General features: G+C 39.1%; 1 protein-coding gene across 1 annotated transcript; it reads right to left on the bottom strand.

Moving 5' to 3' along the window:
- Nucleotides 1–286: 286 nt before the first annotated feature.
- Nucleotides 287–13,698, bottom strand: LOC135465690 (uncharacterized). The gene is made up of 8 exons (XM_064743000.1): nt 13,639–13,698; nt 11,445–12,760; nt 7,084–7,678; nt 5,628–6,264; nt 5,272–5,394; nt 4,492–4,579; nt 3,609–3,771; nt 287–2,878 (listed from the first exon to the last, which is right to left on the bottom strand). Exons 2-8 carry the CDS (start codon nt 11,871–11,873, stop codon nt 2,820–2,822), a joined length of 2,094 nt encoding a protein of 697 aa, XP_064599070.1. The 5' UTR covers nt 11,874–12,760; nt 13,639–13,698; the 3' UTR covers nt 287–2,819.
- Nucleotides 13,699–14,171: the final 473 nt, after the last annotated feature.

Below are 14,171 nucleotides of genomic sequence, written 5' to 3'. Positions count from 1 at the left end.
TACGACATCACAAAGTGTGACATCACATACATTTAATATGACATCACAAAGTGTGACATCACATACATGTAGTATGACATCACATAGTGTGACATCATAACATCTGACACGTACATGCAGGATGTTATTCCAAAGAGATGACATCACATGTTCTATGACATCACAATGTATGACACAGCATGATGACATTACAAAGCGTGGCATCTGCTTTCCAGATGTATCTTCAAACAATTACAGTTAGGTGTATACATGTTGCAACTCTCTGCAAACTCACAGTATGACAGTATGACATTATGCCGTGAGCAGTTCATTTCTTAAAAAAGTTGTTACAGGAATTCGTCACCTAGTACACATTAGTAATCATGTAACTTATATAGAGGGGACATTTCCACAACAACATTGATATAAAAATAGTGTCTAAACCACACAATTCCTTATTAAGCCCCTGGCTAATAATTACCTTGTAAAGTATGGCCCAGCCAAAAAACACGAGATCAACTCTGTTTTTGTTTCATATTAACTTGAAGAGAAAAAAGAAAAACCCCAAAAAAAAAAAACACGAGCAGCACTTTCCCTGGTAGTTGTGAACTTCCAATAAATGTTGGCCAACGAATTTAAACCCAGCCGATAGCTTATTCAACAATGTTGAATTTCTGAACTTTTTGGAATACAAAGCACATTTCAAATTTGTACATCAAGTTCCAGTGAATCTACCGTCCTAATTATACATGGTTGAACCGTAACTAATATGCTGCATTATTTGTAAATATTGAATATTATCAACCAACAATATCTCCACTGCTTATATTCAAAAGCTCACAGTGAGTTCACAAAAGTATTACAAAGGATCATGGGTAATATGAAGGATTGCAGCCTTCAATCTAGGGATATGTACATGTCTGTAATAAACTTTTCTAAAAACTTCAACAAAAACAACCAATTTAGAATGCAAGTACAGAGATGATGTTAATATGCATCAAACTAAAATAAAAACAATGTGTTAATACTGTAAAATAATTCTAAAACAAGTACACAGATATATGTATTCTGTTATCTCAACAATTCAGGAAAGTTCGCTTTACTTCTCCAAAATCTGCTGCAATGGATTTGATTGATGTAAACCAGAGAACTCAAATATAATATCAAAAAAAAAAGACAAAAACTTAAAAAATTTCATGGCAGCCGTTACCTCATTACAAGCTAAGACCACATCAGAATCATGCTTATATACCTTTGTTTAACTTTTCAATCAGATTTCAGACAATTTCCTGAAGCAGACAAACTAACTGACATGTATGTACATAAATTAATACTGTGAATTAAAAAAAAAAAGGTTTAAACAATAACAGATGAATGATGAAAATGACGGGCAATATTCCTGCTCTCTGGGGAAATACACACACGGATACAAATTGGGGAAGCAAGCAATATGTCTCAGAAAACATACACAGGGATACGAATTGGGGAAGAAAGCAATATGTCTCAGAAAACACACACAGGGATATGAATTGGGGAAAAAAGCAATATGTCTCAGAAAACACACATAGGGATATGAATTGAGGAAGAAAGCAATATGTCTCAGAGAACAGACACAGAAATATGAATTGGTGAAGAAAGCAATGTGTATCCAGAGCTTAAGCCCTTATTTTTTATTTAGCAAGCTACTGTACGATATGTACAGACAATCATTTCTTTATTTTATCATAAAGTTCAATATTCCTTTCTTGACAACAGCATGCACTCATAAATCTGACCTGAATTTGTCTGCTCAGACTTTAACTTTCATTTATTTGACTGGTTCTTTATGCCATACCCAAGATTATTTCACATATAAGATGGCGGCCAGGAACCTGTGGGAAATCCCAAATCCATCCGCAGATTGACCCCATTTGTGAGAGGTTCCTGCGTCACTGTGCTGCCCTAACACGCTAACCATTTGGCCACGGGGGCCTAGGAAAATTACACTGTTTCAATGTTATTTCTGTTTCATCATCACGTGTGGCCACTATTTCTGGATTTGGCCATGGGGGCCTGGGAAAATTACACTGTTTTAATGTTATTTCTGTTTCATCATCACTCGTGGCCACTATTTCTGGATTTGGCCACGGGGGCCTGGGAATATAACACTGTTTCAATGTGGCAGAATTACGTGGAAGTGAAAAGTTTCATTAAAAAATCACAGTAGTACACTGCTAAATCTGGTGTCAGCTTCTTTGAGGAGCTATGGCCAATGAATAAATGAATGAATGCGGGTTAACGCCATATCGGCAATATTTCAGCCATGTTGTAGTGAGACTAGCCTTTACCATGTTTGGCTCTGGCAATATGTGAAGACGGCTGTCAATAAATGAAGCTTTAATATGGAAGTGGTTTATCAAAGCAAGCTATCCAATTCATATCCTTGTGTATAGTAAGCTTAGAGCCAATGAAATGTGATGAAAACAGCCTGATAATCACTAGTCTACTGTAAATTATGCACCAAAATCAGAGATCTACATCATTCCAGCAAATGTACCTGGAAGTAGATGAAGTAATATCAATGCCCCATGATTGTTAATTATGTCTTAAAATGTTCTCTCATCCAGCAGTACTAAAACAATAAAATTACAGTGAAAGGTTATCATAAGTCAACTTATCATTTGGAGTTAAACTCATAAAATGACATATTTTGTTCTCAGAGAAAAGAGCACCATAAAGGGGGATAACCTGAGGTCAGCAGTCACTTCATAGCACAGGATGGGAAGATAACCAAAGCATGACCCTTAGTCCTTCCAAGAGCATTTTATATTAGTAACAGTGTTTCCAACGTCTTCCTGTTGTCAGTGAGGCAGAGGTCCAAAATCGTGCATCGCTCGGTGTTGAAGCTGGGGTCCCAGGCCTGTAAATTTATCCAGCAATTTCATTTTTTTGCTTTCCGGTAATCATAAAAAGTCGAGTCAGCATTTCAAGAGTCCTGCGAGTTCAAGCAGATATGGACCCGACAAGGTGGAGGCTCTCGCAAATGCACGCAGCTAATAGGCGAGATTTTACAGTACTAGCTAGACTGAATAAACATCTCGCATAGCCGGGTCTGTTGGCTCAGCAGTGTCATTAGCAGCTGCTGTCAAATCCCGCCTTTTAGCCGTGAGAGCCCCCATCCCTGTCTTGTCTCAACCTGTGCGATCTCACAAGATTCCTGAAATGTCAAATAAAACTTCTCATAATAATCATGTTAACGTATTTTACAATCATTGATATTAAGCTACAATAAATTGTTGACCTGTACTTGACCTAAAATTTTACCCATGATTAAGTCTTAATCCCAATCTGAGAGCTCTACTGGTCTTAGAAAGGTGTTTTTGAAGTTTGTTTGGAAGGTTGGAAGGCAAACAACTTGGAAACTGTAAGCAGCAAAATTTATTTCCCTATGAAATATACATATTGGGATGAAGTTTTAGGGCAAACACAAAGATTTGTACTACATACAAGTGGCCAACTAGGGGGCTGCATCTGACATGAACATAACCTAAGCCAAATTTGAGTTTTCTACAAGTTATCTCCCTTAAAGTACAAATTAGTAAGCTTTGTACGTGGAGAGATAAAAGTCCGCTTGGAGTTAGCTCCCTTACCTGCTGCACCCCAGACATTGCGACTGGACATGGGATCACTCCACTGCATCTGCAGAGGGCGGTGAGCATTGTCGTGGACAGACGCCTCCATGGCCTCACTGATCACCAGTGCAGACCTTGCCCAGGGCTGCTTGGGAGGCCAGGTGTAGTTGGATTTCACGTCCTGCCATGCGATAAAGGAAATGAAGAAAAACACAACTGAAAGCAGTTTCAACGAAGTTAACTCTCAGCAACTGACATCAAGTTGAAACAGCACTTAATCCGTTTCATCGATCACAATGATGTAAATCACAGACGGCCATGAGCAGAAACAGCCCCAAACATCCAGGAAGTAACACTTAACAGGTCTTTTTTTCCTGCTACTTCATAAAACTTACCACTGTTAAGACAGCCAATTAAATCCAACAATAAAGCACGAAATTCTGCAATTATTATGCACAAATTATTAACAAAACAAACACAAAAATTTGTGTATAGGGCAATTTTTTCTATCGATGGACAAACAGACAGACATGCACTCAATCACCAAAGACCATCTCCTCCCTTCCCTTACATCTCCCCTTATCTACTGTCCACTCACACAACTGCTTGTTTTGATTGATTGATTTATTTATCTGATTGGTGTTTTACGCCATTCTCAAGAACATTTCACTTATATGACGGCGGCCAGCATTATGGTGGGAAACCCTCGGCCATCTGCAAGTTGCTGACAAACCTTCCCACAGACAGTCAGAGAGGAAGCCAGTAAGAGCTCACTGCACACTTGTTTTGATACAATATGTCACAAAGACACTGTCATCTATGTAACTTGAGTGTGACAGAGGAATATACAGAATCACACGGAAACCCTCTGGAGCCTATAAATGTGTGTGTACATACTTACCAGAAGATTTTCCAGACTTCTAGGTCTTTGTTCTTTGGCATCCCGGAGAAAAGCTCTTTGTTCAAGCTCTTCATCACTGCTATCATTTCTGTCAGAGAAAGAGTTGGAAACGTAATACATGCAGTATAAATCTATTTATTTATCTGATTGGTGTTTTACGCCATACTCAAGAATATTTCACTTATACAATGGCGGCCAGCATTATGGTGAGAGGAACCAAGCAGAGCCAGCATGAACTGGACTTGAACTCACAGCGACCGCTCTGTGGAAGGCTCCTGGGTCATTGCACTGTGCTGACATACATGCAGTATAAACTTCAACACATTAATCGTTGAGTGTTAAAATTTAATACTTGATTTGTATATCTTGAACATTATTGTATCACAGAACAAAAGTTTAATGAGGCTATACCAGATATTTTTGTCAAAAAATTTATCAGCTCTGATCCTCCTGAGTTCTTGTTATCATTTTAGAATAGCATTTCATTTTCACAAAATTGGCAATAATGCTTGTAAAATTGATAAAGTGTGTCATTTTATAACTGTTTCAAACTTCAGAATCACTTTAACAATATAAGTAGATTAGTACAGGTATGAGTCTGATATCTACTGAAAGGCAGTATATTTCAATCATGAAATTTCAATATTTAATACCATACCCAAGAGTTACAACATACATGAAAAATATGATATATTTGTGCCAATAATCACAAAATCATTATCTACTGTGGGGACCCCCCCCCCCCTCCAAAAAAAAAAGACATGTAGAACGTATGCTCACTTTGAGTCTAATGCGTTGACCAGGTCCAATCCGACCGCAAAGAACTGTTCTCCGCTAGACGAATCATCACTGAGGTCACTGGAGTCTTGGAAGCCAGACCAGCTACTGGTCATCGTGTCAGATCTGACCAAACAAAACATCAAAGGTTCAAGCAAGGTCACTTCACTGATTAACAAACAAAATACGTCTACACCAAGCCTGTTTTTTTTTTTTTTAAAAATTTGCATCAGCTTTTGCGTGACATTTTCTATTTTATACCAAAAAAGTGACTTGCTTTATAACCTTGATCTATGAGTTACAATCATGGCTACAATGCAGTTCTTGACCTTAATGTAGGGTTGCTTTAGCTAACTTACCCAGCTGTAGCCAGTCCACTGGCCTGAGAACTGGTATGACTCGACAACGTCTGCCATGTCTGGAACTTAGACTCGGGAAACGTCCACTGAGGGTAGGACAACAAATGGTTACCGCAGTAACCGCGTGGTCTGGCCTGCAGATCGGAAGAGTAGCGACGAGCAAAGGACTGCTGTTCCTGAGACAGAGGGTCATAAAGTCCCTGGGGGGCACCAGGGGGTCCATTTGGAAGACTGGTGCGGTGCTGATGTGGCCAGGTATTCCGGCCATAGAAGTCGCTGTTGGTGAAGTCTATGGACCCCTCGGAGCGTCTATGGTGCTGGGTGCGAGGCGGAGGTTTAAGGCTGTCAGGTTCTCGTGTCACGGTGATGGGAATGTGGGTGACGACAGGCCCAACCCCTGAGGAGTTTGTGCTGGCAGGGGTCGGGGAGAGGCCCCTGGGCGTTGTGTGGTGATGGTGCGGGAGGTGGTCCCGCGGCAGTTCAAGCCTCGGGGATGCCACTTTGTTCTCGGGTATACTTTGCATTTGTGGCGAGGCCCGACTGCTACTGTTACTACTGTTGCTGGCCCCACAGCCAGATAACAGATTAATAACACTGTCTAGCTCTTCCTCAGATGCAAGCTGACTGTTCCGTGAGGCTGAAATATACAAGAGCATGGCACCCAAATGTTATTTACTTTATTTTAACACTCACATGTATTTGATTGGTATCGATCAGGTATATGTGACTGAGCTGGATCAAACATGCAATCTCATTGGTTAAGGATTGAAAGCCAGCAATTTAAACATTTGATTCAGTGAGAAATTTCTTCTCCTAGCTGACCCCAAAAATATAATACTTGATTTCCCTTAAAGAGCTACTCTAGTGTTAAGACATGTCTGTCCTAAAAGCAAGGTTAAATGATAAGGATCCAGATTGTAGGAATAACTTTCTTAATTTGTAACAACAACAACAAAAAAGGGACTGTATAAGAACCGATGTTATAGTTCGGAAGGATAATACGGAAACAAAAGTTTTCTGTCGATTCCCATTTTGCCTCGTGTGACGTCATGCAAGAACACTTGACGTCGCCCATCACTGACCTACACCAACAAATGATGTTCTTTCCAATGCTCATGATGTCATTCCAGCATAACTGCCTTTAATACTCGACGCCATATCAGCCTGATTCATTGTCACATAAGGAATATTATCCCGTAACATCAGGAAAACTTTACAGAAACTGAAGAAGCTTTTGCTTTTAAGGGCTCTTCACTGATAGGGGTTATAAATAGCATTTTCTATTGTAAATATTTTGAACCCTGGTGCTAGCTATACTGCATAGGGTACCCTTCATATCAGTTTAATATTTCCGCCTGGCAGCTCTTGGGACTGAGAGAGCACTTTAAAATCAGCTGAAATCAGCTGTTATCAGCTGAAAAGTCTCACCCCTGCTGAAAGCACAAGAGTTGCCTACCTTTGCTCTTGCTTCCAATAATGCCAAGTCTGTCAGAGGTCAGAGAAGTTTTGGTACTGCCATCACTCGGGGGTGGAGTCACAGATAGTGACAGCACACTTCCTGTGTCCACATGTAGCTGCTGGTTTGACATGTTTGACAGGCCACAAGATTTAGAGTTCACAGGCTGTTTGTCAGACTTTATGTCAACATAAAATGAGCTTCCATTGTTCTTCACATCCTCTGGTGAATTTTTGCGACCAAACAAAGAGAATATTGAAGACTTTGAGCCCTGTTTAGCCGGTAATTTGGCAGTTTCTTCCAGTTCTATGCTTCCATTTTCTTTGATTGACAGCAAGTCGTCATGGCTACCTTGAGTATGGGGTGTGCCTTTATCACTCAAGGCTGAATACTGGCCAACAGATTTCCCAAGGCTTCTGTTAGGAGATCCCTGACTGGCCAATCCTAGACTAGCCATTAACTGGAGGACGTCATGGCAACTATGACTGGCGCATGACTGAGCAAGTTCTCGTAAAGTCGTCTGCATTTCCTGTAGACACATTTCATGGTACTGAGACTCGAGTTTTAACAGCAACAACATGCACTTGAGCACAGCCTGAAAAACAACCAGACAAAAAGAAATAGAAGATTGTGTCCAGAGTACGTTTGCTAAATACAATTTCAAAATACATGTACAGAAATAAAAAAAAAAAAAATTATTGAAGTAAATGACATAAAATATCACCCAAATGGGTGCATTTTAGAGGTAAATAAAAGTCAAATTATTTACATTTTCCCAGTAGACTATCATCCTACCTTCCAAACAAACCTCAAAGCACCTTTCTAAGATCAACAGAACTTTCAGAATTAGTCAAAATGTCTTCACAGTCATGGGCGAAATTTCAGGTCAACTTAAGACATCTAAGATTATATCATCCATATACACATAAATGTGATCTAAAACACATCTATCATTATTTCGTAATACCAAACATTACAAAATATTGAACCTACCTGCTGATAAATGTATAAAGGCAGTCTGATTAATAAAGGTTTAGGAAACTGAATAGAGACACCAAAGCTCTGAATAAAGTCAGCCCAGGACAAAACCATGTCCAAGTATACATTCTACTGGTTGACCCATTCAGTCATGGCAGTGGGAGCTGGGTTCCAGCACACATGTATGTACATCTCAAGTGCTGGAGTGTATGTGAATATGAATAATACAAAAATACCAAGGTAAAGACATTTTCTTATTTCCATTACTCAGCAACTCAGATATTGACAGGTATTTTTCCCATGTCTGGCGGAGTGAAATTTAAACTAAAACTGTACATGATGTACTGGTATTATATGTATATGTGTATATCAAATGTTATAATGGACTGTTACAGCACAAAGTACATGTAGCTCCTAAAGGTGTTACCGAATGCTAATACTACAGGTAAATGAGTTTCATTCTGAAAACCTATCTTTTCAAGAAAACAAATCTGAATCAGAATTTATGTATGCATCAAAAGTGTGCTAAAGGAGTACAGCTGTTTATACTAGATTGCTATATTAAGAACATGAGGTAAAATCAATTTTATTGATAATGATGTGGGCGGAATGGTCTACTCTACATGCATGTAGATTATTCTCTGTCTGGGTGTACAATATTACAGTATCGATACAATCTAACATGAAAGCCTTACATGTAAATTATGTGCCAGCATTGTAAGCCATACTATAAATATACTGGCAGCTGCTTGTGAAGTACATGTATGTGTATATAGTATAGGCCATTTTGAAATCAGGCTAGCTGAAAACAGCTCTTATTCTAATGTATTTTATCACCCAACTGTTACCCAACTCATAGAGTAGCAGCCTATACTGTCCGTGAATGATGGTCCGTATATATGTATCCTCTGAAAACAGAAACTACTTTCAATGTTTACATTCAAAGCGCACTTTACCAGGGAAAGCCCTGAACTAACATCGGACATTATGGTGAGGTAACTATATGTACAACAACAACATTAAATTGTAAAGAAAACACATTGAATGGTCTTCATTTTAATTGTAGCACGCAAAGAAACGACAAGCATGTTCCCTACAGCCTGGGCGGAAATTATCTAACTTTCGAGTCCAAAACTGCCCAAACTTTGATCGCGCCTCCCAAATTAACTTGTTCTACAAATCAAGCATGGTTAACACCATGACGTCCCAGCATCTATTAGAACTCAATGATTATATGACTGACCCTTTTGGTGAAAATTCCTAACTTTGTCCCCTAAACAACCTAAATTACAAGGTCACGCTGATACAACAGGCCAACCTCAGACAATTCTTAGACTAGCTCATACATGATCGTGGATCATGGACTGTCCTGATAATCTCTATGTATCCAAAGCAATGTCAATTACGTGGAAAACATACATACAGACAAAATGATAACCAATAATGTCTGGTGTTGTCATGATTGTATATCTACATGTAGATGCAGAGGCTGAGATTTCTGTTGCTTCATGAGCTAATGTATAAAATACATGTACACAGGTCTGTACATCACACAGAAAAGACTGACCAGGTCAATTAAGCATATCTGGACAAAATGGTAACTAATAATAGCTAGTGTCGTCACAGATGCATATGTACAGCTTTCTGCAGCAACATGAGCTAATGCATTTACACGAGTATGTATGAAAGCCTGTATAAGATTTATCACAGTCACTGCAAAGGCAAGAACATTACAGATCATTTATGAGGAAAAACACATGGACACAGACCCCCATTACAACTTCCATATGTAATTCTGTGTATTTTAGGGTGTAAAATCTTTTTTTGATGCCAGCATGCCGTTTTTGGTGTACAGGTGCATGCTTGGTATCAAAATGCTGGAAATTGTCTAAGCTTTGGGCAGGTATGAGTTTTAATGATGAAAGTTTGAAATTCTGGGCGAGAGGACACAAGGAGATAGGTGGTGATGAGGTTGCCAGTGACCTCTCCTGGCATTCCTAGGCACCCCTGCCAGCTGCCGGCATAGAAAGGTCCAGATTTTGACAGTCAACCTATGTCAAGATTTTAATGGCTTCTTTCTCACAGGCTCGGTCAGGTATGGACCAAAGCTTATTGGCACCGGAATGTTTGGGGCTGAGTTACACGTTAAGACTGTCGCTTATGGAAAATTAATGGGGGTCTGTGGCCATACATAAATATAGACAAATGATACCCAATAATGTCTGGAATTGTTTATGTACACGTACACGTATGCAGAGCTTTGTATTCTCTTCATGTGCTGTCAGTCTGTATAAAGTACGTATCATACACCTGCAGATTAACAAGCCCAGAAATAAGTTTTTAAGATGGTGAAGGACATAATGGCAGGTCTTCCAGCTATTCACAATATTAAGAGCGTTATAAAAATCATGTTATTTATAAGGCTGTTTGGTTCTCTGACCTATGTCAAAATGCTATTTGGTGCAGGGCACTGTCCTTGTCCTGCTATGTATTTACAGACTTGGATTATGTACTTTTGGGTTTTATACATGTAGCTCTTCAATTTTTTTTCCCCAAACTCTAAAATCCAAGTTCATTATTCAAGTTCATTATTCTAGTTCATTTGACATCGGTACGACGTTAAACCCCAAGCACTCACTCACTCGACATCAGTACATGTATCACCCTTGAAAAGGGATGAAAAAAATGGTGTCCAAAATAGTCATTTCTACAGCTTTTCAAATGTACATGACATCCACATCAGCTCCACTTTCAATTTTTCCCAACCCCTGGAAAGGTTAAATAGGTTATCTATATATGGTTAAATGGGTTGTTTATGTATAGTTAATTATGTGATTGACATTTTCCCCCTTCATACTCAAGAATGTTTCACTTTGCTGGGAGTCAGGTTTATAAGTGGAAAAAAACTGCATACCATACTGAAAAAGTTTCAAGGTCTATTTGTCAAATGTCTTCAAAGCTCTATACATTTAAATGCATCACGAATGCTCTCTTCTAGCAGTCTGTGTGTTAAGAGTCCAAAAACCATGAGATATTAATGTCATAATATGGTGACGGTGGCTGTGAAAACGACTTTGTAGAGTGGAGGACAGCAGGTAGTACAGCCAGAATTGAGGGCGCAAGTCCCATGTTCCCAGTATGTTCATCCACGACATCATTTCTGAATATTCCCGAAAGAAAATATGCATAAAATAGCAGGATTATTATAAAATACACAATATGTCTCAAAAATGAAAAAAAAATTTAATCACATTATTTTTGTTTTGTTTTTTGGCATATCTTTCTTCATTTTCCTTAACACCCTCCTCTTCGCAGTATAGTACCTTTTTGTATATATCCTTTAAACCCTTTCAGTAACCTGTGCAAGCCATTTTTGTACTCACCTGTTGGCTGGTCTCTGTTTTGGGGGGATTCTCCTGCAGTCCCGTGAGCAGTGCATGAATGTCATTGGCCAATTGAAGGAAGTCTGCTCTTCGGTCAAAAATATTGTGGGGCAACTTAGTAGTACACATAGCCCCCAAGGGTTGATATAGGGTGCCCTTTAGGGTTTGTCCCAATTCCTGTCGTAACTGGGTGCCTGAACTGTGGTACTTGGACAGGCATTGCACAAAGCCGGCTAGAAGCTGCTGTACAGATTCTGCTGATCCCTGATTGGCTGGCTGGTTGGTGACCTCTGACCTGATACCATCCGGGGCACAAGAACGGTCTGCCTCTTGCTTCATCTCCACATGAAACACAGATGAACGCTCCGCACTGGCAAGACCTTTGTTGGTTTGCCCAGTGAAAGGAAAATGTCTCCGAATATTCTCCATTTTTTAAAACCTTGCCTTCTCAATTTGGTGATGAGTGTACGCAAATTCAATTGCAAAATTGTCTTAAAACTTGTGTCCATGGAAACACATAAACTTACAACTGGGAACCATTACAACCGTTTTCACAGCTTTCAAAATTCTATTAACAAGGAACTTGCACTTGGTGAGCTTTAACATATATTACTTAACACGTGTATGATCGTACAAAATAACGAAAAATTAAGCTGAAGTTAACATTTCATAAAAAGTACTGACCTGCAGTTCTTTACAACCAAATGGAAATTCCTGTATAGAATTTTACAAAAATATGAAATAAACCAATTTATACCTGGACTAGAACAGGTAGTACAATCCAGAGAAAAATATTACGTGAAAAATATATACTATCAAGCTCTGGGTTTTTTTCGGAGCAGCAATATTTATGGCTAATACAGGTTTTGTCCACAATCCCAAGAGTCCAGGAACACAAGGAAAATGACTGTTTAAAACCAAGTGAACTTCGCACATGTGGAGAAAGATGGAGGAAAATTTGTTCAGCTTCCCAGTTTCAAAAGTTCTCTAGTGTCACAAGCACAGTCTCACGTTGAGTCAAAACTCATTTCATCCTCTGACCATCCACTGAGTGAGAATGAGAAAACTTTCTCCAATATAAAGCGCAAAACTGTTAGAAATAGAGCTGTTGAAATAGTGCAGGGCTTTCATCTTGATCATGAGCTTCAGTTGGTTGGCACAACAGTCAGAATTCCGCATGAAACGTCCTACGAATTGGTTAGGCACAGCCCAGATCACCGGTCACCAAGTCAATCCATCCCATGACAGCCATTTCACAAACATAAAGGTTTTGGGTGGAATTCCGGATCAGATCCATCATTGTTTCTGTATGTAACCTGGGAAAAAAAAATGTAGAAGACACTCAGCATATGCAATAATAATGACTTTGTAGTAAATGACCTAAACTGTCACCTAAAAAGTGCATTTCTAGAAGTAAATAAATATCGTAAAATACATGTATCATTATTGTTGCTGAAACTAGAATTTTTGAGAAGCTCATCCTAAACTTCCAAAACAAACCACAACTCTCGTCACCAAGCAAAATGTGTAACTAATATTGTCCTTGGAGAGATTTTAGTTCAATTTATGTCATTAAATATCTTTAGCAAAAAAATTACCATTTATATTGCAACAGTAATAACAAATATATCAGTAAATAATGTTTTTTTTTTTTTTTTTTTTTTTTTTGATTGGTGTTTTACGCCGTACTCAAGAATATTTCACTTATACGACGGCGGCCAGCATTATGGTGGGTGGAAACCGGGCACAGCCCGGGGGAAACCCACGACCATCCACAGGTTGCTGACAGACCTTCTCACGTACGGCTGGAGAGGAAGCCAGAATGAGCTGGACTTGAACTCACAAGTAAATAATGTTATGTATCCATCTATGAATTTGAATAAATGTTTTTGGTGACATCTTAAATATTACCCTTACAGTGTATCCAACTACAATAAACATATTATATAAGGCCTGGCACAACGAATGATGACAAGCCAATATCATAAGAACATTCAGCAGGCAGTAATTCCTGCATGTCAATGGAAACAAAATTTGTAGGTTTTAAATCTATAAAGGCAAGCAAATCATTTCAACAAACATCCTGCACATTTCAAGTGCAGTCTTGAAAACAAATATGCAACTTAGTTACCATTCTTCATACCATTTGTCCAAACATCAGATAGGCGTATAACAACCAGACAGGGATACATACTCTCTGAACCAGTCTATCCATCTCACAGAAGTTTTGACGATGAAAAACTTTAAACTGTTATCAGCAAACCACATCATGTGCAAGCACTGAGTGGTTTCAAGTAACTTTAACCCATGACTATTGCCTGGTACTTCCTATAACTAAAGCCTGTTCCCATCCCTCCTGTAAACTGAATCCCTTCCTGTTTTGCAACTCTGTCTTGTCAACCTGACAGACAGCCATTAGTCCAAATTAGTACGAATTTCCCCTTCCCTTCATGTACGTGTTCATACATGTATAGTACTGGCAGCATAAAATCCTGTCTTTATATCAAAACATTTGATTCAACAATTGTTCAATTCTAAGCTCAGACTTAACATAACCTTTTTTGCCATACTCGTGGATATTTCACTTGTACGACGGCGGTCAGAATTATGGTGGGAGGAAAACCCACGGCCATCTGCAGGTTGCTGGCAGACCTTCCCACTTACGTTCAGAGAGCAAGTCAGCATGAGCTGGACTTGAACTCACAGTAACCTCTCTGGTGAAAGGCT

This window comes from Liolophura sinensis, chromosome 5 (genome assembly GCF_032854445.1).
Source record: "Liolophura sinensis isolate JHLJ2023 chromosome 5, CUHK_Ljap_v2, whole genome shotgun sequence".
Classification (NCBI taxonomy): Eukaryota; Metazoa; Mollusca; class Polyplacophora; order Chitonida; family Chitonidae; genus Liolophura; species Liolophura sinensis.
Note: the sequence above shows the minus strand (reverse complement) of the source record. Positions and strands in the feature narration are given on the sequence as shown.